The sequence below is a fragment of the Chanodichthys erythropterus genome, chromosome 1 (assembly GCF_024489055.1).
Source record: "Chanodichthys erythropterus isolate Z2021 chromosome 1, ASM2448905v1, whole genome shotgun sequence".
Lineage (NCBI taxonomy): Eukaryota > Metazoa > Chordata > Actinopteri > Cypriniformes > Xenocyprididae > Chanodichthys > Chanodichthys erythropterus.
Window position 1 is genome coordinate 25,854,336 of NC_090221.1, and position 24,075 is coordinate 25,878,410.

General features: G+C 40.7%; 1 protein-coding gene across 7 annotated transcripts in view; it reads left to right on the forward strand.

Moving 5' to 3' along the window:
• The first annotated feature begins 2,795 nt into the window (after window positions 1-2,795).
• The window catches only part of hdx (highly divergent homeobox), an 84,832-nt gene continuing 63,552 nt past the window's right edge, over window positions 2,796-24,075 (forward strand). For all 7 annotated transcript variants that reach the window (XM_067382424.1, XM_067382434.1, XM_067382440.1 and 4 more), the window contains exons 1-3: window positions 2,796-2,836; window positions 5,783-6,046; window positions 8,720-8,866. In XM_067382424.1, coding sequence (XP_067238525.1) covers window positions 6,011-6,046; window positions 8,720-8,866 — 183 coding nt within the window. In that variant the 5' untranslated portion in view covers window positions 2,796-2,836; window positions 5,783-6,010. The remainder of the gene's footprint in view (window positions 2,837-5,782; window positions 6,047-8,719; window positions 8,867-24,075) is intronic.

The window sequence follows — 24,075 nt, forward strand, 5'->3', positions numbered from 1 at the left end:
ACATTTATAACCTCCCATAGGATGTGGTCTCTGACAGGTGACCCCAATTTGTTTCCAAATTTTGGAGAGAGTTTTGTAAGTTTTGCGAGGCAACTGTTAGTCTTTCCTCTGGTTTTCACCCACAGAGCAATGGTCAGACAGAGAGGGCCAACTAAGACTTGGAGCGTTGTTTGGTCTCTCAGAATCCATCCTCCTGGAGCCAGCAACTTTAATGGGTTGAGTACGCACATCTACGAGCCTATCTCTGTTTGAGTGTAGTTTAGGTTACCAGCCATCAATTTTTCCTAGTCTGGAATCCAAAGTTGTGGTCCCCTCTGCCCACACTTTTTGTCAGAGGTGCCGCCTGGAAAGCCAGACAGCCTCTCCTGGGGGAAAGCCAGACAGACTCTCCTCCAGGTGGGTGCACACACTAAGGCTCAGGCTGATCGCCACCGGTCAAGACCTCCTTTCTACGTTGTTGGACAAAAAGTGTGGCTTTCTTCCAAGAATATTCCTCTCTGCTCCATTTGTAATAAACTTGCTCACAACTTTACTGGCCCATTCACTGTCACTAAAGTTCTTAGTCCAGCGGCAGTCCACCTCAAGCTTCCTCTGGCAACAGGAGAATTCATTCTGTTTTTCATGTTTCCAAATTAAAACCCCTTTTTCGTTCCCCCATTAATCCGCCTGCTCTGGTTCCCCCACCGCTGCCTCTCGTAGATGGGGAACCCGCTTATTCGGTCAAACGTATTCTGGACTCGAGACGGACGGGATGCGGATTCCAGTTCTTGGTGGACTGGGAGGATTATGGTCCAGAGGAGAGAAGTTGGGTTACAACAAGGGACATATTGGATCACTCCCTTCTTTATGATTACAATCGACAGGTAAGTTCCTCTGATAGGGGAAGGGTACTGTCATGGTTCGCAGGTCTTTTTATTCATCTTGTTTGTCTTGTGTTTTCTGTCACCTGTTGGTGGCTTGCGTTGCTTGGGCAATGCTCTCAGCTGATGAGCTAATCAGCTCAGCATACCTGAAGCTTGTTGGTTCTGCCTTTATATGTGGTGTGTTTGGTCTTGTCTTTTGTCATATTGTTGGTGTTCATACCTGCTGTTTTTCCTGTCCAGTTTTGTTTCCAGTTCCTTGTGCCATTTGTTTCATTCCTGCTCTCGTCTTGATTACACATTCACTTTATTCAGTGCAGCCATGTCTCATTTTAATGTTCATTTTCGTCTTGATACTGTTGAATTTTAAAAGTCATTTTCAATATTATAAAGCCATATGCTTGAGTATTTGCAGTTCGGCATTATACATGTATTGCAATCTAATGGTTTTAATACAAAATCTCCTTATGGCAAAGTATGTCAAAATATGTTAAAATGCAACTTTGAATGGCACTGGATATACACAGTAATGATAAAGCATTTATAATTGATTAAATTTTAAAGTACAATGGAGAAACCTCCGGGCTGCAGTGATACATACTTGGGCCCTGTTGTTGTTCTTTTAGATTAACTAATAATTTATCTGGTTTAAAATTTACATTGGATTAAAATAAAAATGAATTAGATTTATTTATATAAATGTTAAAAGAAAGGGAACATGGTTAATATCTTCATTTAAAAAGCTAGAAATAAACAGTAATTTTATCTGCAAATAAATCGAATTACCCAGAAAAAGGGTAGCCAGTTAGTCAGTTAACTAGGTTGAAAAGGATTTGTGAAGAAAATGAACTATGAATGAATGAATGAATGAATGAATGAATGAATGAATGAGGCATTTATATATAGCGCTTTACTATACTGTACACTAAAAGCGCTTTACAATCATATAATATTCTCCTCAACCTTATCATAACTATACCATCACTAACTCATCATAATTAAACAATCTTAATTAAAATGGAAAAAAAAAAACTGCACTGGTGGAAATAATTTCTTCTTAATTCATTCAAATGATTTCTTGGGATTTCTGATGTCATAAAATATGAGGGGAAAAAAATCTAAGCAAAAAAATTCACAAATACAGATAAATATTTGCTGACAGTCAAAAATAGTTTATTAAGATTTTTGAAGTTACTTAGGACTTTTACTGCACAGGTTGAATTAGGAAAAACGCTTGCTGCTTAATTTGCACCCTAAATGGAAAAAAAGAATACTCTCTTTTAAAATTTCTCATGTATTATTTTATTACTTACATTTATTATAATGTTAAACTATTAAATATATATATATATATATATGTATATATATGTATATATATATATTTATGTATATATATATGTATATATATATATATATATATATATATATGTATATATATATATATATATGTGTATATATGTGTGTATATATATATATATATATGTGTATATATATATGTATGTATATATGTATGTATATGTATATATATATATATATACATATATATGTATATGTATATATATATATATATATACATATATATGTATGTGTATATATATATATATATATACATACATATATATATATATATGTATATATATATGTACATATAAATATATATATATTTATTTTTTTTATTTTTTTTATTTTTATTACAGAATATGTAACCTGGTGTAATATGTATTTTCGCCTCTGACTTGTAACTTGTAATCAGCATCAGTGGTCTTTCTTTTGAAACCTCCCACCCTCACCTAACAGTGGTGGGCGGGGTTGATCGTGTCATAACGACGATTCTGCATCTCTATTGGCTCGTGTCATCTCCGACGTCACGATCATGATTAGAATTGATGATCGGACGTTTTGATTTCATTGTCTAGCCAGGGGATTCGTAAAGAAATCTGCTGAATTCGAGGGGGCTGTTGATTTCTCTACAAAAGGTATCTCTTTTAACATGCTTAACAATATTGTAAGGTTGTGGTGACATCACGGTTCTCATTCCAAATAGCCAGTGTCATACATTCATGCCAGCATCGCTGTCTGAGCAATGCAAAATAATAATAATAATAAAAAAAGTTTCGAGTGGAAGATTTGGCTCGCGCGTGGCCTCCTGGGCCTCTCTCGCGCACTAGCGCGCGTCAGGAATTTGTCTGAATCTTTTTTTCTTTCTTTTCTTTTTTTTTTTTTAACCACATTACTTCAGTTTAGTTGCGCATTTTATTTCATTTGTTACCCCAACGTCCAACATTTTATCCCCGAGATGAGCCGCGGTGGGGTCGTATGCCCATTTTAGCTCTGTTTGAGATGTTATTATCATGATTTCATGCACGAGCGCAAATTAATTGTATGATATTATTTAAAACTCACAAATGAAACATCGGCGATTGACATACATTTTCTGAACATTACAGACATTCAAAAGATAAATCAAATAAACGGTTTGTTTACCATTAACGTTAACTGTCCGAGCAGCAATGACATGCTAGATGTTGATGAGTGTGTTTGTAATGGCGCGGGATGGAGAGACTTTAGCACTGCAGCTAAACCGCATCAGCACCGCCGCACATCACAACAAACAATGGTCATGACTACGCTGATGCACACACAGCATTATGGTTTTAATTAACATAGTGTTAATAATTAAAGGAAACGGTAGTCTATTTTCTTGGACGAAATCTAGATTTCACTACATTTACGTTGTGATGAAAGTCACGTCTCTTTCACACAGTCTTAACAAGCTGTCATAATCTTTCTGTCATTGTATTTTGAATGATAATACTAACAGTTTTATTATCGCAATATGTAGTAGCTATGATTTGGCAGGAACTATTATAGTGATTGTATTCTCAGATGAAGCAGATGAAGAACTTTTCTCGGGTAATGTGGTTGGACTGAAATAGTAAACAATGTTTTTGGTCCCACTTTATATTAGGCGTCTTATGTCAAAAAATTAATTCTTAGGTACAGTGTACTTATTGTGTTGATGTTGTATTGCAAAACACAAGTGCTGCTTTTGAGGTGGATACAAGTAAGGTTTGGGACAGGTTTGGTAGTATGTTTAGGTTTCAGGGTGGGTTAAAGGTGCAATATGTAAGAATTTTGCAGTAAAATATACAAAAACCAATAGGCCAGTGTTATATATTTTGTTCACTTGAGTACTTACAACATGCCAAATGTTTGCAATTATTTGTAAATCATGAGAAAATTGTGATTTTAACCAAGGCTCCGGGACATGTGAGGAGTCGCCTGTCAATCACGTCATACCCGCGTTACCCTCGGTGTCCGGTTTTATTTTGTAGAAACCATGGAAACACCAAAGACGCTTTAATATATTGCATGTTTTAATGGACAATGGAAAAACTGTTTTGATATATTTATAGACATAAAACTAATTATTGTTATATAGCTCAACACGTTTAGTCTTATTGTTTAAATCTAATTTTCTTGATTTTTTTGCGACATAGCATAATCAGATGCAGCTTTATTTTTAGTAACAGTAATACAGAATTTTTTTCCATCATACAATACCTTTTAAAATTAATTACATGCCATTTATCAACACAAGCCATCCAGCATTTCGTATGATATTCTATAATGGATCTAGCTTACTGAAGTGTGCAACAAGTAGCCCACAGCAGCCACCGAGCGAACGCACAGAGTAACCTTAATCATTTTCAACACTCTCAAATGTATCTGATACAATAAACAGAGCTGTGTTACCTCATACTCATGACCGGAAAAGCGGAAGCGGCGCAGGCGACTGTGACATAATAAAAGTTCCGCTGCTCGTGGTGTGTATTTTGCGTAATTGGTCCAGTGGCCTCGTTCAGCTCCCACAACACTCTGTCCTGCTCTGCTTCATACTACAGTAATGTTAATAATCGCAACCATAAACATGATTTGTTCCTGAGTCCTATCCCAATTCTTTTCCACCTACCGTTGAGATGAAGACCACATGTCCCAAGATTCCGCGCTTAAACTTGGCATTAGTGTTGTCAAAAGTACCGACTTCGGTACCTATCGGTACTGAAATTTTAAAAACGTGATGCTTTGAGTGTTGTTGAGCGGATTCGTAAACATCTCTGATTGGCCATTGTGTTGACGTGCTCATCGGATATGCCTGTGATTGGCTACAATGATCAACGCGTGGGAGCATGTGAAAGCACACGGAAGTGTTTGAATTTGAAAGCGTTTTGAAAGTGGGAGCGCGAGCGATTGAAAGCAGGTGTCTTAACAGTGGACCGATCCGCGATAGACACCTGCTTTCAAACGCTCCCGTTTGTCCTTAGTGAAAAGATTAATTGATGATTATTTACAACGTTTTTACAGCATTGATCATTGAAGCCTATCACAGACATATCCGATGAGCCGTGAAAACAACGGCTAATCAGATGTTTACGAATTCACTCAACAGCGCTCAAAGCGTCACATTTTTTAAATTTCAGTACCGACTAGGTACCGAAGTCGGTACTTTTGACAACACTACTTGGCATTATCAAGCTACGCCTTTGTTTTGTATACATCTCTAGCGACCTTTAGCAGACAGGAAATATTACATAGTGCACCTTTAAGGGGTAAGGGAAGGGTCAACAGTGTAATAATAGATGTAATTACAGAAATTGATTACAGACATGCAGGTATTTTTAAAATATAAGTAAAATGTACACAATAAATGCTTTGTATCTAATGATTAATTAAAATGTTAGTACTGTATCTAGTAGTTAAAGACATTTTATATAAAGTGTTTTTTTCTATTGTTTTGAATCAGAGCTCAGGCATATCTGTGAATGAGCTCGAACCTAAAAGATTGGATATAATAATAATAATAATAATAATATCAATAATGGCTAGTTTGAAGAACAACCTTTGCATATGGTCTTTTTCAGATCTGAGGGGTCCAGACCTGGAGAGTGCAGGAGTGTGTTTGTTTATATCATCTTCCCAAATACAGCTTCCTTTGCTCGCTGAGAAGTCTCGTAAGAGCAGTTAATAGTGTTGCAATGGCTGAAAGCTGGTGTGAATAGATGTGCACACGACAGTGTGTCTCTGCTGTATGTTGAGATTAATTGTAGCTCAACCGGATTCTGGGGTCTCTCTGCACATCCACCAGAGGGATGGAAAAATGGCTGGAAAAGAGGAGCATTCACACTGTGAGTATCCTATAAGTACATATGCATTAGAGATGTGCTCTAAAGGGATTCACATCACACCGCATACAGCATTGTGCTGTGGAGTGAAATACATTACAGTAGACCTAACCAAAGCAATGGATTTATTACACATATATTGGGATTTTTGGGATTTTATTGGGACATAAAATTTAACTGTTTAACCCATAGACTGTAAAAAAAAGATGGACGACGCAACGCTGCTACTTTCCATTGTATTGAACTGAAGCCAAAACGGACGCCGATGGGCACTGACACGTTATGCAAAAACGTAAAAAAAAAAGAAAAGTTTGGAGCCTGGGCATGCACAGACAGAATTGTCAGTGGAGCCCGGAGGCGGAGTCGCAGTATCAAACTTCCGCCCAGACGACTGTGTCATCATTGATGCATTTTAAATAGGCTATATAAATTATACACAATTTAAAATTCTACCTATAAAATAATAGGCTATTCTGTTTCTAGAGCAACAATATTTTTGAAACAGCAAATTCAGTAGATAAACTCAATATAATATGCCACTAGAAACAACTCTAAAATGTCAGAAACGGTCCTGCCATTTTAAATAAAGGGTTAAACTAACGTTACAGGAGATCGATTGCTGTAGACAGTGCTCTATAATTAATTAGAGTAGGCTATTAAAGTAACTGCCAGATAACGATCACCTGCTTTTTTTCCCGTCATGGCTAATGTTAGGTGTGTTATCTTAATTAATAACGTTTATTAATTAGCTTATGAAGCCCACATTTAACGTTACCGAGAAAAGCTCAGATATCCGTCAGATCCTGTAGGTCAGTTAGTACAGTTTACTGCTGAATAACTCATTTTGTCACTGTGAAATAACACAGAAATTGAAAATTAATAATTAGTTATATATCTTGAATCTCCCCGACAGTCCTCAGAGAAGCTGTCAATCAACTGTGAATCACGATGACACGCCCCATTTCTATAGCACCAAATAGCTAGCTAAAATCAAACTTATCACAAAAACAAACAATTGAATATAAATCAGCGTGATAAAAACTACCTTAAATGACCAAAACCATCTTTCGGAAAATTTTATTTGAAGCATAATTTATTTTTATGTTTTGACTTAAGTCTCATTCGTCTGCATTGAGAGGGCGGGGTTTATGACCTGTACTGCATCGAGCCTCCAGGGGGCGATCAAAGAGCCCGCAGCTTCACTTTTCAGGACGTATGGGGCACACCCGGTTTAACCATAAGTTGAACTACACACCTAAAGGACTGTTCAAGGTTCAACACATTAAAGGTGCCGTAGAACGTCTTTTTAAAAGATGTAATATAAGTCTAAGGTGTCCCCTGAATGTGTCTGTGAAGTTTCAGCTCAAAATACCCCATAATTTTTTTTTTATTAATTTTTTTAACTGCCTAGTTTGGAGCAGTTTGGGGCAGTTACGTAACAGTCAGTGTTATGTTGAGATCCGCCTGTTCCTCTGAGGTCTTTTAAACAAATGAGATTTATATAAGAAGGAGGAAACAACGGCGTTTGAGACTCACTGTATTTCATTTCCATGTACTGAACTCTTGTTATTTAACTATGCCAAGATAAATTCACTTTTTAATTCTAGGGCACCTTTAAGCTCAACGGCATCTAACGCATTACGAGCTAATAGAATTTTGACTCTTGGATCTGTTTCACATTTTTTAAATGAATGTTTGAACAATCAGAATGCAAAACTTCACACGTTTCCATCAAGTAATGTTATGAAGCATGTCTCAATTGTGTGTCATGAGGCAGCTGAATGACCTTCTTGCTTTGGTTATTTGTTGTACTGAAGCAGTTATAAATAGTGTAATTAATTACTGCCAGAAGACTGTGGAGAGTGAGTGAAATAGCTCACATAATGAGAACTGAAATACCTGATTTTCCCCATACACAGCTGTGGGTGAAACATTCAAAAAATGCAAAAATAGTTTGATGGAAACCCAGAAACTTTCAAAAGTATAGCCACAAAACATTCAACATGATTTTAAGTTAACATGAGACTAAAGGCAGGAACACACCAAGTCGATGCCGACAAACTAGTGGCGACAAAAGCAGACTGCAGGGTTGGCTCATGTCGGCAGCGTCTGTGTCCAAAGTTGGCCTAACACACCAAACCGACGCTTGACAGCCAATGCCAAGTAGCACGTCCGTTCTGCGCCTGCGTAAGATGAAATGCCTTTCCGAACCAGCAGGTGGCAGTAGCTGAACAGCCAATTGGAATGATCAGATGGCCCGACGGACGGACGAGCTCCGACGCCGATTCATCATGTCGAATCAGCCGAAAAAAGCCGTCGAGGACCAACTTCAGCCGATGGTGCGGAACACACTGAGAAAACTTAGTCAGCCGACGAACAAAAAGTGCCCAACGGCCGACCGTCGGCTTGGTGTGTTCCTGCCTTAATGGGACAGAATTGGAGCAAACTCTACTCATGGGAAACTGTCAGTATAACATTTATCTGCCAACCCAGATATTACAATTTAAACATTCAATTAAAATAAGATTTCTGAGATTTGATTTGTGACACTCAGTAGTATATTTAATGTGGCTTTTCTTATTGCAGTAGGATATTCTTGATACTGTTGTCTTATTGCTAATACTGTGCAGTAATGTTTGGTCATTTTTTTTATTATAACGTCCTTTCATGTTACAGATGAACTTGCGATCTGTATTTACTGCCGAGCAACAGCGGATCCTGGAACGCTACTATGAAAACGGCATGACCAATCAGAGCAAGAGCTGCTTCCAGCTCATCCTACAGTGTGCTCAAGAGACCAAACTTGATTTCAGCGTGGTTAGAGTAAGCCTTTTTTTATTGAACATTTAATTTCAGACCATTTCTGATATTTAGTGGTCAATTTAGTGGTAGATTTTTATATGCAAGCTCATTGAACGACTCATGTCTAAAGAGCAAGATGATAATTAAGTGTGCACTTATTTTTTAAATACATACACAGTATTAACACAGAATTCTCTAAAACGTGACAACAGAAAATGTGCATTATCAGTGAAGAATCTGTCAATAAAATATACAAGTTATTCTCAGTCGACAACACTTGTGAGCTAAATCTACCAAATTCATTTCAATTTAACCAAAGCATTTGAGGCACTTAGAAAGGAAGTGAATGGAATCAATCCATTAACATTGAAATACTCACAGTTTCAAAAGTATGGACACAATACATAAACAGTGGGTGTTAAAATGATTTTAGTGTGAAAAATCTCATACTTTTTCTGTGTAAAGGTAAGTTTTATAACTTTGTTGCCGGGACAGTCTTATGCCAAAACTCTAAAATGACCTTAAATTGAGAATTGAAACAAATAATAGTTTAACCCCTTTAAGTACAAAGATTGCTGATGGCCCCAGATTATTGTTGTTAAACATTCACTGTTAAAACATTACACTCTTACTTGTTTGGGACAAACTGAGTATCATTAGAAAGATTAAAGACTCCAGCTTTGATATTTGACCACTGTTTATGATAAAACTTGGTTGTAGTGACATTAATTTCTTAATTTATTTCAGGAGTGCAAAATAATCTATCTGTAATTTTTTTTAAATATTTTGAATAGAATATCAACACGCATATGAATTCAGGCACATCTGCCCTGGTTTATTTGTGTTCACATAGCATCACTGAACAGCTTTATTTACGGCTCTTAGTCCAAAAGTGTGCACATTTGGAAAAATAATGATTTATTCTCACATTTATGTGAATAAACGTTTAAATTAAAAAGTTTATCATATAAAGCAGCCGACCATGTCTCGTTAGAGTTCTCGTCAGTTCACATACACTACATTGCCAAAAGTTTTGGGACGCCTGCCTTTACATGAACTTTAATGACATCCCATTCTTAATCCGTAGGGTTTAATATGGAGTTGGCCCACCCTTTGCAGCTATAACAGCTTCAACTCTTCTGGGAAGGTTTTCCACAAGGTTTAGGATTGTGTTTATGGGAATTTGTCACCATTCTTCTAGAAGCACATTTGTGAGGTCAGGCAGTGATGTTGGCAAGAAGGCCTGGCTCGCAGTCTCTGCTTCAATTCATCCAAAAGGTTTTCTATCGGGTTGAGGTCAGGACTCTGTGCAGGCCAGTCAAGTTCCTCCACACCAAACTCGCTTATCCATGTCTTTATGGACCTTGCTTTATGCACTGGTGCGCAGTCATGTTGGAACAGGAATCCTCCCAAAGTTGGGAGCATGAAATTGTCCAAAATGTCTTGGTATGCTGAAGCATTAAGAGTTCCTTTCACTGGAACTAAGGGGCCAAGCCCAACCCTTGAAAAACAACCCCACACCATAATCCCCCCCTCCACCAAATATTACACTTGGCCCAATGCAGTCAGGCAAGTACCGTTCTCCTGGCAACCATCAAACCCAGACTCGTCCATCGCATTGCCAGACAGATAAGCATGATTTGTCACTCCAGAGAACACATCTCCACTGCTCTAGAGTTCAGTGGCGGCGTGCTTTACACCACTACATCCCACGCTTTGCATCACACTTGGTGATGTAAGGCTTGGATGCAGCTGCTCAGCCATGGAAACCTATTCCATGAAACTCTCTACACACTGTTCTTGAGCTAATCTGAAGGCCATATGAAATTTGGAGATTTGTAGCTATTGACTCTACAGAAAGTTGGCGACTTCTGTGCACCTCGGCATGCGCTGTCCCTGCTCTGTGATTTTACGTGGCCTACCACTTTGTGGCTGAGTTGCTGTTGCTCCCAATTGCTTCCACTTTGTTATAATACCACTAAGAGTTGACTGTGGAATATTTAATAGTGAGGAAATTTCATGAATAGACTTAATGCACTAGTGGTAACCTGTCACGGTACCACATTTGAATTCACTGAGCTCCTGAGAGCGACCACAAATTTTCACAAATTTTTGTAGAAGCAGTCTGCATGCCTAGGTGCTTGATTTTATATACCTGTGGCCATGGAAGTGATTGGAACACCTGAATTCAATGATTTGGAGGGGTGTCCCAATACTTTTGGCAATATAGTGTACAAGTATGAAATTCAGTGGACACATTTCTTAAAGTAGGGTATATATAAAAGAGTCATTGTTTGTTTTAAAGTATTTCTTTATTGTTTTTTTGTTTTGTTTATTGTTTGTTTGTTTGTGTATTTTATAGCACAGTGGCCTGTTGCATGAAGCTAGATGAACAAACTCTGAGTTTCAGACAGGGGCGTAAATTTCATCTGACAGTAGGGGGGGCAGTAAACATAAAATTTCTTAAAAGCAATTTTTGAAGGGGACACAAATAATACAGCCAAAATTTTACTTATAAAGAATATATGTAATGTTACACAGAAGAAAACTTACTATTATTAGTGTAGCATGGAGACTGCCATTATGCTCATTGTTTCTGTTTGGTTCAATGAAAATTGACAAAATTGGCCAAAACATTCTTATTCAAAAATTTTTTTAATGTGTGTATATATATTAATGTGTGTATATATATATATATATATAATATATATATATATATATATATATATATAATATAATATATACACACATTAAAAAATTTTTTGAATAAGAATGTTTTGGCCAATTTAGTCAAATATATATATATATATATATATATATATATATATATATATATATATATATATATATGGGGGTGACTTGGGGGTGACTTAGTATCCAACAAGCTATGGTAAACAAGCTACCAAACAAGCTAGGTAACATTATAATCGCAAAAATAGCGGACTCACAGAAAAAAAAAATCATCAGTTATCATCTTTTTTTGTTGTTGTTATGACTAATTACTCAGCACCGTCAGCATTAAAGAGAAAATAATCACTTCATCCGATGTTTTTGAATAAAATGGCCTTGACAGCCAACTTACTGGAACTCCTCTCAACATCTGTCTGTAGAACTGTTCTCTCCCGCTGGCGCCAGCAGACTTCTACAGAATCTACACACAGACAAGTATGACATGCGCGGTGGACCAAACCACTGAGGCAAGGGAGGGGTGACTCAGAATGTTTCTAAACTTAAAACGCCCGTTTGCATTTGTATTGCTTTACTACTTACATAATTATTTTAAGTTTATATAATTTATTTACAATACTTAGCGTGGTTTTTAATTATATTTTTTGGGGGGGACAGCACTCAGATGGGGGGGGGGGGGGTTATATCCAATCTGGTTTAGATCAGGTTCAGCTGTTGCACAACGCTCGGTATAAACTTTCTCTGTCAACTCAGGTTTAATCCAGATTTTGCAAAGCACGTGCACCTGAAAATGTGACACGTGTGGCAAACAGCCAATCACATGGAACAAGGAGAACCTCAATTTGATTCACTTCTCGCGAGAGAGCTGCGCAATTCATGTCTCTTCCGAAGAATAAGAGATCCGTATGAAAAATGTGAAATTAAACGCATTTACAAAGCAGGAATAAACACTGATGCAGTGAAAGTTTGAAAAGGCAGCTGAAAGAAAATATCTGACTATATCAATGCATGTGAATCAAACAAATAGACCAAATAATTAAATATAGTTTCACAAAGAGCTCAAAAGAATACATGTAAGCCTAATCTGTTTAAAAGCTTTATATATTAGGCTATGCATGTATTATATATATTTTAGCAAAGGTACTTATATTAGCAAAGTTCAATATTGTCAATTAAAGGTGCCCTAGAACACTATTTCACAAGATGTAATATAAGTCTCTGGTGTCCCTAGAATGTGTCTGTGAAGCTCAAAATACCCCATAGATTTTTTATTATTCCATGTTTTAACTGCCTATTTTGGGGTGGGATTAAAAATGCTCTGATGTGGAGTGTGTACACCTTTAAATGCTCGTGCTCCCCGCCCCCAAGCTCGTGACTGCACTAAACATTGCATAAACAATACTGAAGTTCACAATATAACTCTCAAAATGGATCTTTACAAATTGTTCGTGATGCAGCCTATCAGATCAAGTATGGCATATTGTGGATGTATTTGATTCTGAATGAGTATGATAATGCTGCGTGGCTGAAGCTAAACTGTCGGAGAGATTTATAAAGAATGCAGATGCGTTTACAGACTACAAGTGTTTTCGGGTTAAAAATTAAAATAACGACATGGCTCAGGTGTTACAACCACCGGTTCCTGCACTACACTTCCCAGCATCCCCTCTGCCCTGCACCTGCACGTCATCTCCATCACACACACCTGAAGACGATCATCATCAGCACTCATTAGGACTTGTATATTACCACTCACCCTGCACTCTTGTCTTTGTCGGTAATTGTTGTATGCTAGTGTGTGTTTATCTCCTGTGTTCCCTGTATGCTACTTTGGATTATCTAGTAAAGTTGGACTTTGATCGTATTCTCCTAGTCGTGCGTGTTTCTACACACCAGTAACGTAACAGAATTACCGACCGCCCTAAATGGATGAATGGGCTAAATTCATCGCCTTGGCTCAGGAGAGCCCTGACTTTTTTGTTTTTTCTTCACGTTTTTTCCTTTTTGCCGTCAACAGTCAGCTGGAGGATGAGGAATTGAGGAAGTTATACCGGATCGGGGCGAGCTACAATGGACCTTGTGTGCTGCCTGATACCACCGGCTTGAACTGGAGGGAAGCCATGCTTAAATGCGTGGAGTTCAAGCGGCCCCGATCCGGAACCCCTCCGTACCCAGTTCCCAACCAGAGACCCACCGCCGGTGGAAACGACGACCCCACCATGACGTCAGAGCCCACGCCAGGAGGAGCGACCGAGCCTGACATCACTCCGGAGCCTGAGGTATTTCCAACTGAGAAGTTCGAGTCAGGGGTCCCTGTCAGCGTCGAGGGAGTAGGTGTTGAGGACGTCGAGCTGGAGAAAAGCCCCGCCCACCCGCCCGTCACTGAGAGTGAGTCCACCGACTACAATACTACTTCTCCGCTGTTTGAAAACTCTCTACTGGACTTATTGATTCCTACCAGCCTCTCTCTGCCACCTCTACTGCCTCATCCTCTACTGGAATCTCCATCTCTGCCGCCTTCCCTGACCCCAACCAAGTCCGCTGTTCTTCCCGAGCTGTCTCCCATCAGTCCCGCTACACCACCATCACCTCCTCTCAGTGACGTGGTGACACCGCGGGACCACTGTGAGCCATCTCCTCCGAGGCATGAAGTTCCCGTGGCTCCGCCTCCAACATCTGTTCCCGTCTCTCTTCCTCAACCCATCGACCTGACTCCTTCGCCTACGCTCCTCCCTCCCTCGTCGTCTGCTGGGACCTTCGAGCCATCGGCTTCGCGGAGCTGCCTCGGACCGTCAACTGCACCTGGGTCGGACGTCACACCGCCTATGCAACGGACTTACGGGCCGTCCGTTACTCTCCGGCCCTCCACCCCTACTGCTCCAGCTAGCTCCGCCCTCCCTCAGGCTCCGTCTCCGCCCTCGGTCGCTCCAGCTACACCTCAGCCCTCAGGATCCCTGCATCCTCCTCGGATGGTCATCGCTGTGGCTCCGTTGCGGTCGCCTGGGTCGTCGTCATCGAGCCGCTCCATCTGTCGTCCATCTGCGCCGTGGGTTCCTCCTCCATCGCCGCAGCCGCCTTCGTTCGTCCCCAAGGTGGTGCTGATGCCTTCACCGCCATGGCTCCTCCCTTCATCAGCACCGCCGCCGATGTACAGCATCCTGGTTGGGGACTGGGCCTCCATCAGACTCATCCTCCAGCCTCACCGTCCACCTCCTGAACCCCCTCCGGCCTGCCCCCTTGGATGTTCCTTTACGGCGCGAGGACGCGCCTTGCCGGAGGGGGCGGTACTGTTACAACCACCGGTTCCTGCACTACACTTCCCAGCATCCCCTCTGCCCTGCACCTGCACGTCATCTCCATCACACGCACCTGAAGACGATCATCATCAGCACTCATTAGGACTTGTTATATTACTTCTAATATTACCACTCACCCTGCACTCTTGTCTTTGTCGGTAATTGTTGTATGCTAGTGTGTGTTTATCTCCTGTGTTCCCTGTATGCTACTTTGGATTATCTAGTTAAGTTGGACTTTGATCGTATTCTCCTAGTTGTGCGTGTTTCTACACACCAGTAACGTAACATCAGGTCTCTGTGAATACAGTAAGAAACATTGTTAACTTTAACCACATTTAACAGTTCATTGACAACATGCTAAACAAAACATTTAGAAAGACAATTTACAAATATCACTAAATATCATGTATCATGAACAGCTATTATCGATCCATCTGCCATTTTCACTATTGTCATTGCTTGCATGCTTCACAATACCTGCAGAACTTCTGATTATTCTGCTGTGCAGCTCCAGACATTAATACTGGCTTGTCTAATGCACGCACGAGATTTACATATGAAGGAGTGGTGTTTGAGACTCACTGTACGTCATTTTCATGTACTTTTATTATTCAACTATGCCAAGGTAAATTCAATTTGAAATTCTATGGCTCCTTTAATATAATAGGCCTAATTATATGAATATGTCATGAATTATTCATAATTTTAATTTATTTAATATAAATATAATGAATAATTAACAGCAAATGTTAAGAAATTTTGTCTCTAAAATGTGTTCACTGTAAACTGATTTAATTTGGAGCGAGAGATACAGGGGGAGTGGCTTTATTGCATCAGATACATGTCACTTTACTCACAGCTGATTGGTCGAGTTTGGGTTTGTGATCTCTAACTCTGAATAAAACCTGCTCCGGAGCAGGTTAGCCGTGTAGTGCAAGTTTCCATAGCAATGAACCCCGCTAAAAACCAATCCACCTTCATAAGCCAGAAAAACCAGTTTGCACAAACTAATCTTGAACTTTGTGCAACAGGCCACAGGTTAGATCTTACCTTTCGGGGCCAGTATTTTAGGGGTTGGCTCTGGTAGCGTGTGTAGCCAGAACCTCCCTTAAGATCGGTCATACCATTTTTTTTTTTTACCTCATCTAAACAAGCAGTAGAGGTAGCAAAGACCTTTTATTGCTGCAAGACGATCATTGTATCCACCAAGACGATGGTGGAGCTATAACAACAGCTCAACTGGTAAGTCTGGGGATGGTTTGGGTAGTGGTCTGAGCAGTTTTGGTTCTAATGCCAGTGTTTCACAGATTAGGTTTGGTACAGACACTAGTAAACATCAGGGGGTAGCCAGTACATAAGAAAGCTGATTGTCCTTTACACAAGGTTACTAATACCTGCCTGTGGCAACCAGGGCGGGCGAGAGCCGTGAGGGAATGGCGCGAGGCCGGTGGCGCGAGTGTTAATGAGCTTCACCTGGGAGGTGCACCGGCCTTGAGTCCCTCACGGAGGAATTCTGGGAGCATAAAAGGAGGAGCGACTACAGTAAAGGACGAGAGAAGTCCAGGCCTGGTCCTCTCTCGTCCTTCATGGTAGTCGCTCCTCCTTTTATGCTTTAACCGTTCCCTCACGGCTCTCTCCCTCACGGCCAAGATCCTCTCTAGGGTTAAATTAGGTAGAGTCGAATACAGACACAATGATTGAGGTCAAGATAGGGACTAAATTCTTTAAAGCTCTAGACTCTGGTTCAAGCCAAACATTAGTTATAACTGAATGTTTGAGTGAACTGAATACACTGATCCAGGACAAATTGGAAGTTCGCTGTATACATGGTGATGGAAAAAGAATACCTCAAAACTGAATTTGAGATTGAAATAGATGGACAGGCTTATTATCTACGGTGTAATGGACCAGGCTCTATATCCAGTTATTTTGGGTAGAGATCAATCAATCAATCAATCAATCAATCAAAGTTTATTTGTATAGCACTTTCAACACCATAACAATGGACCAAAGTGCTTTACATAAAGAACATTATATAAAAAAAAATTAAAATCATAAACATCAAACAGGCAGATTAAAAATACAATAATACCATACACAATAACTCAGAAGGATATACCAATCATACAGCAAAAGCCTTAGAAAAAAGGAAGGTCTTCAATTGTCCTTTAAAACTATCCAAAGAGGGAACATTAACTCATTGGCTCTCAAAGAACGAGAGGATTTGTACGGACTCAGCATAGCTTTAATGTAATCAGGAACCTGTTGATGTAAGGCCTTATACACAATGATCAGGACCTTATACTCTATCCTATATAACACCGGAAGCCAGTGTAGAGAAATTAACACAGGTGTTATATGATCCCTCTTCTTAGTGCTAGTTAAAAGCCTAGCAGCAGCGTTTTGAACATACTGAAGGCGAACTATAAGAGATGCATTCAAACCCAAATATAGGGCATTACAATAGTCCAACCTTGTAGAAATAAAGGCATGAACAACAGTCTCTAAATCTTTTCTAGAAAGAATAGGCTTCAGCTTGGACAACTTCCTTAACTGATAAAAGGATGATTTTACGACAGCGTTTACTTGTCGGTGGAAACAAAGTTCTGTGTCAAAAATGACACCCAGGTTCCTAGCATAACCATTTATGCTGGGAGCAAAATCATTCACTCACAAATAGATTTTCAGTAAAATGTTTGTTTCCAAAAACTAAAATCTGAGTTTTATTCTCATTTAATTGCAGAAAATTATTCACCAACCATATCTTCACTTCATTTAAACATTTGTTGAAACTGTCCCACGCAGCAGGCTTATCCAAAGAGAAATATAACTGCAAATCATCTGCATAGATGTGGTAATTAATATTGTGACGTCTAAAAATATACCCCAAAGGCAACAAATATAAAGAAAACAAGGTCGGTCCAAGAATAGATCCCTGAGGGACCCCCCACAAAATCAGCCGTAGACAGTCTGTGTGATTTAAAAAGCATAATAAAACCAAAAACATAAAATAAACAATCTATATACGGAGCGACGGCACGCCACAACACCACCTGGCGCCATCTTGCTTTAGTTTAGAGATGTGACAGTGCTGGTAGATCTTTTGCAGAATGACAGGGAGATAGCTGAAGTGAGGGTGGTAACAAGAGCCTAAGCTAAGCGTGATGATACCTGTAAACAGCTTCTGCAAGATTTACCTTTTGGTGGGGGTCCCAAAACAAGGAAAAAAGGGAGAGGCGTCAGAACAAAGTGGATGGTACTGAAATGGTAGATTGCTTAAACCTCATGCAGATAATATATGAAATGCATTCCTCGTGGTTTAGTAGAACTTCAAAGACAAGACACAACTTTGAAACCGTTGTTTAAGAAGGTAGACAAGGTGAATACTGTGTCAGCATTGCAGCAGAAAGATCATTTTCTGATTAAAGATGATAGGCTGTACCTAGAAAGTGCTGAGGGAGAGAGGTTGGTGGTCCCTGAATCCATGAGACTGAAAGTATTGCTGTTAGGTTATTCTGTACCGTGGGCAGGGCATCTAGGGCAGCAGAAAACGCTAGCCAGAATTGCAAGTAGATTTTATTGGCTCTGGCTGTATATACGTGTGGATTTTTGTAAGTCTTGTCCAGAGTGTCAGATGGTGAGTCCAGCTAGAAAGGTTGATAGAGCACCTCTGGTGAGTCTCCTTATTATTGACATCCCATTTTCTCTCATTGCTATGGATGTAATGGGTCTGTTGGAAATGAGTAGAACAGGGAATCTGTATATTCTTGTGGTTGCAGATTATGCTACTAGATACCCAGAGGTTTTTCCTCGTAATAGCACAAAGACAAGTTGTTAATGCCCTTATTCAGCTCTTTTCATGAGTAGGCTTACCCAAAGAGAAAATTACAGACCACGGAACCAATTTTACATCAAAACAAATTAAGCAAGTGTATATTTAATGTTGCGTATACATCCTATTAAGACCACACTTTATCATCCCTACACTGACGGTATGGTGGAAAGATTCAGTCAGACTTTGAAAACAATGTTGCGCAAGTTTGTGTCTGATACAGGTGCAGACTGGGACAAGTGGTTGCCGTACTTGATGTTTGCCTATCGAGAAGTTTCACAGTCGTCTACATGTTTCTCACCCTTTGATCTGCTCTACTTACATCAGGTTTGTGGACCATTGGATGTCTTGAAGCCTGGGAATTACATAATTCTAGTGAGCAAATAAACAATAAGCGTATGTCATTACAGTTTTTCTCGATTGCTTAAACACATTTCTTGAAACTATGCCCCATATTCTCAAAACGGTAAACACAAATCCATAACATCTCACCCAATTCACCAAACATACTATTTTCAGGTCAAAATGAAGCTCTACACTCAAAACCATTCACTCTTGCTGAAAAACCAAACTTTGCCCTCAGACATCTGACATCTGACAATTTCATCAATTCATCAACTCATCAATTCCTTGTCTCCTTGCCCCTCATCCTTGTCCTCCTTGTCTTCCTCTTCCTTCACCTCTTCCTCCACTCCTTACTGCTCTTGCTCATCCTCCTCCTCCTCTCTAGTGTCCTCAACCTTTTCAATCATGTCTCTCTGGATCCGTCTGGGGATGGTAGCCAGAAGAGAGACTTATGGTCACACATAGGAGTTTAAAAAAGGATTTCCAGACACGGGAGGCGAACTGAGATCCTCGATCAGATACAATATTTTTGTGTAGTCCATAGTATCTGAAAACATAGTTGAACATTAATTCCGCTGTATCCATTGCCGTTGGAAGTCCTCGTAGCGGAATTATCTGACAGGACTTAGAGAACCGATCCACCACTACCATGATACAGGTACATCCGTTGGAAACAGGAAGGTCTGTAATAAAGTCCACTCCTAGATGTGACCAAGGGCGAGTTGGAATGGCAGAGGTTGGAGTTTCCCGGAGGGAAGATGACGAGGGCTCTTCGAGATGGCACATTCCCTGCACCCTTTCTTGACCTCCTGACATCTGAAGCCATGTTGGGCCACCAGAAGTGTTGTTTAAGCAACGAGAGGGTTTCATTGACCCCTGGGTGGCCAGCGCCCAGCGACGTGTGCAAGGAGTGGATGAGGGGAGTGCGCCGTGTCCATGGGATGTATTGCAAACCTTGGGGTCAACCCGGCGGGGTGTTGGTGGAGGCATTGGACTTGGGGAGAGTTTCTCTAGACCAAGTGATGGGGCTGACAATGAGTTGCTCAGGAATGATGGGTTCTGGGTTGTCTGGGTTTTCTTCAGGGCTAAGAATTCGAGACAGAGCATCAGCCTTTACGTTCTTTGACCCAGGATGGTAGGAAATGGTAAAGTTAAATCTGGTAAAGAAGAGAGCCCATCTAGCTTGACGAGTATTCAATCTCTTAGCATCTCGTAGGTACTCCAAGTACTTATGGTCCGTAAGGACCACAAACGGATGTTGTGCTCCCTCGAGCCAATGCCTCCACTCTTCCAGGCAAGCTTGATGGCGAGAAGCTTCTGGTTGCCGATGTCATAGTTGACCTCCGCCGGGTTGAGTTTGCGGGAGAAGGCGGCACATGGGTGGAGTCTACTTGGTTTCCCCTGCTGCTGTGATAATACCGCTCCCACTCCTGTGGTTGAGGCGTCTACCTCAACGACAAAAGGGAGGTCTGGATCAGGGTGAACCAGGAGGGGCGCGATGGTGAACGCTTTCTTGAGCTCTTCAAAAGCTTGTGTTGCGGCTGGAGTCCAGGACAGAGTCTTGGGCTTATTGCGCAGCAGGTTGGTGAGTGGAGTGGTGACGATGCTGTATCCTTGAATGAATCTTCTGTAAAAGTTTGCGAAGCCCAGGAACCTTTGTAGCTCTTTTACAGTGGTGGGAGTGGGCCAGTCCTTGATGGTGGTGACCTTCCTCTCGTCCATGCGGACACCACTGTGATCAATGTTATACCCCAAAAACTGCACTGAGGGCTGATGGAATGTACATTTTTTGGCTTTCAGGAACAGATTGTAGTTCCTCAGGCGTTGGAGGACCTCCGCAATGTGACGGCGATGTTCAGCCTGGCTTCGGGAGTAGATCAAAATGTCGTCGATGTAGACTAATACAAACTTGTGGAGAAACTCCCGGAGCACCTTGTGCATAAAGCCCTGGAATACGGAGGGGGCATTGACAAGTACATACGGCATGACGCAATACTCATAGTGGCCAGTAGGCGTCACAAAAGCTGTCTTCCATTCGTCCCCCTCACGTATCCGGATGAGGTTGTATGCGCTGCGGAGGTCCAACTTGGTGAACACAGTGACGCCGCGTAGATGTTCCAGCGCAGACGGGACGAGAGGAAGTGGGTACCGGAACTTTACTGTAATTTTGTTCAGAGCTCTGTAGTCTATGCAGGGTTGCAAGCCCCCGTCCTTCTTGGCAACAAAGAAAAAGCCTGAAACAGCAGGGGAAGTAGACGGGTGTATGTAGCCTTGCGACAGAGCCTCGTTGATGTATTCCTCCATGGTCTTCTCCTTCGGGATGGAAAGTGAGTATATCTTTCCTCTGGGCACTGGCTCACTTCTTCAGAATTTGGAAGACTAGGAACAGGAAACTTGGGAAAACAGGACGAGTAGGGCATTCAGAGATGTAATGCCCAGAGCGGCCACAATACAAACATAAATTCTGGGTCAGCCTCCTCTGTCGCAGACGAAAGACGTGACTTTTCAATTTGCATGGGTTCGTTGGCTGGTTCTGGGGGACTGATGGATTCAGGCTGGCGAAGGATGGATGGAAACAACCACTGGCCCTGGTGCTCTTCGAGACGCAGCTGCATACGAGTGGCGAATCTGATGGAAAGTTGGATAAACTTCTCGAGCCTGATGGTATCATTGTATGCAGCGAGATGCAACTGCACACTGGGATCCAGTCCTTGACGATAAGTGCTAATGAGGGCTTGTTCGTTCCAACCACTTGCTGCAGCTAGGGTTCTGAACTGGAGAGCATAATCAGACACAGACAATAAACCTTGTTTGAGTTTACATAACCTCTCACCGATAGATGAATCCCAGGCTGGTTTTCCAAAAACTTCCTTGAAATGGGCAGTGAAGCTCAACAAGGACTGCACAACAGGATTATGTTGTGACCAGAATGGTTCAGCCCAGCAAAGCGCTTTTCTGTCAAGTTGAGAGATGGTGAGAATGCAGCGAAGTGCGTCCACAAGGTCTTGAAATGGATCTGGAGTGCTCATCGTGGCTGTTCAGACGGTGTTGGTTCGGTCTTCTGTTACGTACAGAAGGGGACTGAGACACAGGTATAACGTTAATGATGTTTTATTGAACAACCAGATTTTGATAGCAGAGTGCAGGTAAGTGAATGCAGGTGAAGTTCGTGGCAGATGATATTCTTGTGACTGATACTTGTCTTGTTTTCCCAGGGATCGTGGATGGCAGGCAGACATGGAGCAGACGAGACACAGAGACACTCACAGCAGATGAGGAGAACACTAGGGATCTTGGAGAACGCTGGAGACAGGTAAGTAGTCGTTAGAGGAGTCCTTAAGGTAAGCATAGCAGGTAGGTATTACTTAACGAGATAACGAGTTAACGAGACCGTGTGGAACAGAGGCCAGCTAGTGAGACTTGTGCAGGTAAACCATTGCGCACTGACGACGCTAGAGAATGTGGTGTTTAGCGTCATTGTTAGTGCACTCAACCGCATGCCAGCAGTGATCGGGTTTGAGACCGACTCGGAGCAGGGTGGTTAGGATTGGGGGGTGAGTTTTGGAGGCGGAGTAAGAGGGGTGGGTTTGGGTGGATTTCAAATATCAACAATGTTCAGCAGCGTTTTTGATATATGGCTTACCCCACCTTTAAGGTCGTTTATTCAACCGGACACGGACATCCTTCTTTTCCGGAAAACAAATGAAAGCATACAAAACTATGGAGGCATACAGCTTTTTTTGTTAGTGGTTGCATTTGCTAGTTGTATTACCTTTTTAACAAAGTGGTCACTGCACACACAATTTTTTATTTAAATTACTTGGCTCCTCCCGACCCTCTATGCAGGATTACAAGCCACTTTTTCCTGAGTTTTTTAGTCAATTTCTTGCATTTTTCCCCCTGATGAACAACAACCTTTGGTACACAATAAAAACTCATTGTTGTTTCTCAGTTTGATCGTTTAGAGCAACAATAAACAACGCAAAACATAGGCAATTTATAGTTCTTCCCTATGTAGAAAATCACTTCCTGCCCTCCATCTGCATTTCACGCCATCCCATGACGCCATGTGCAAACAATCTATAGACTGCAAATGGGTGTTTACAGGGCAATAAAATATTTTATTAGCATCTTATCAGCCTTCTCTAAAAACTCACACCATGATCATAGGAAATGCTTCACAAAAATCATATTTTTAGATGATTATCATCTTCAAATTTGAAATAAAGCTTGACCATACTTGTGGCTTCAATTTAATTGAGATTATAAGTTGCTCTATCACATCCACACTTTTTTTACATTATTTTTTTATACATTTAAAAAATATATTCATATTTTTTTAGCTTGTATACAGGGCTGGACTGGGACAAAAAAATTGCATTTTTGCTCAGACCGGCCCACCACAATCGGTCAGACACCACCCACCAGTACACCATCCTTGCGGTCCCTGTAAATATGCACACCTACTGTTACATTCCCCAAAGCCCCTACAAAGCTGAGTAGTAAGTGCAAGTGGACCAGTGTACTCACTCTCTCTTGACTGACTCCCTGGTGATCAAAGGTGGCAGTGGAGTAGGGCCTAGACACCAATGGACAGCAAGGATCAGAAAAAAATTCTTATTTTAATTGTTTAACTTTGCATTATAATCTTAATTCAAGAAATCGTGTCAAGTGAAATTGTCAAGTGAATACTTGCATGGCCCTCTGAACACCCTCACAAACTATAAACAATGAACCACAATAATGAGGGCATCCTGAGAGAGAGAAATTGAGAGAGGGAAGATAATGATAACTGAATGAGTTAAATGATCACCATACCAGTATCTTTAATCTATAACAATGTAGAGATAGATGCACATATTTTATACCGGTGGTGTAATGTAACGAAGTAATAATACTTCATTACAGTACTTAAGTATTTTTTGGGAGAATCTGTACTTTACTTGAGTTTTTATATTTCTGTCAACTTTTACTTTTACTCCACTACATTTCCTAAATAAATTTTATACTTTTACTCCGATACATTTTCCCAAAGCATTTTCGTTACTTACTACAAAATAAAGTCGGAA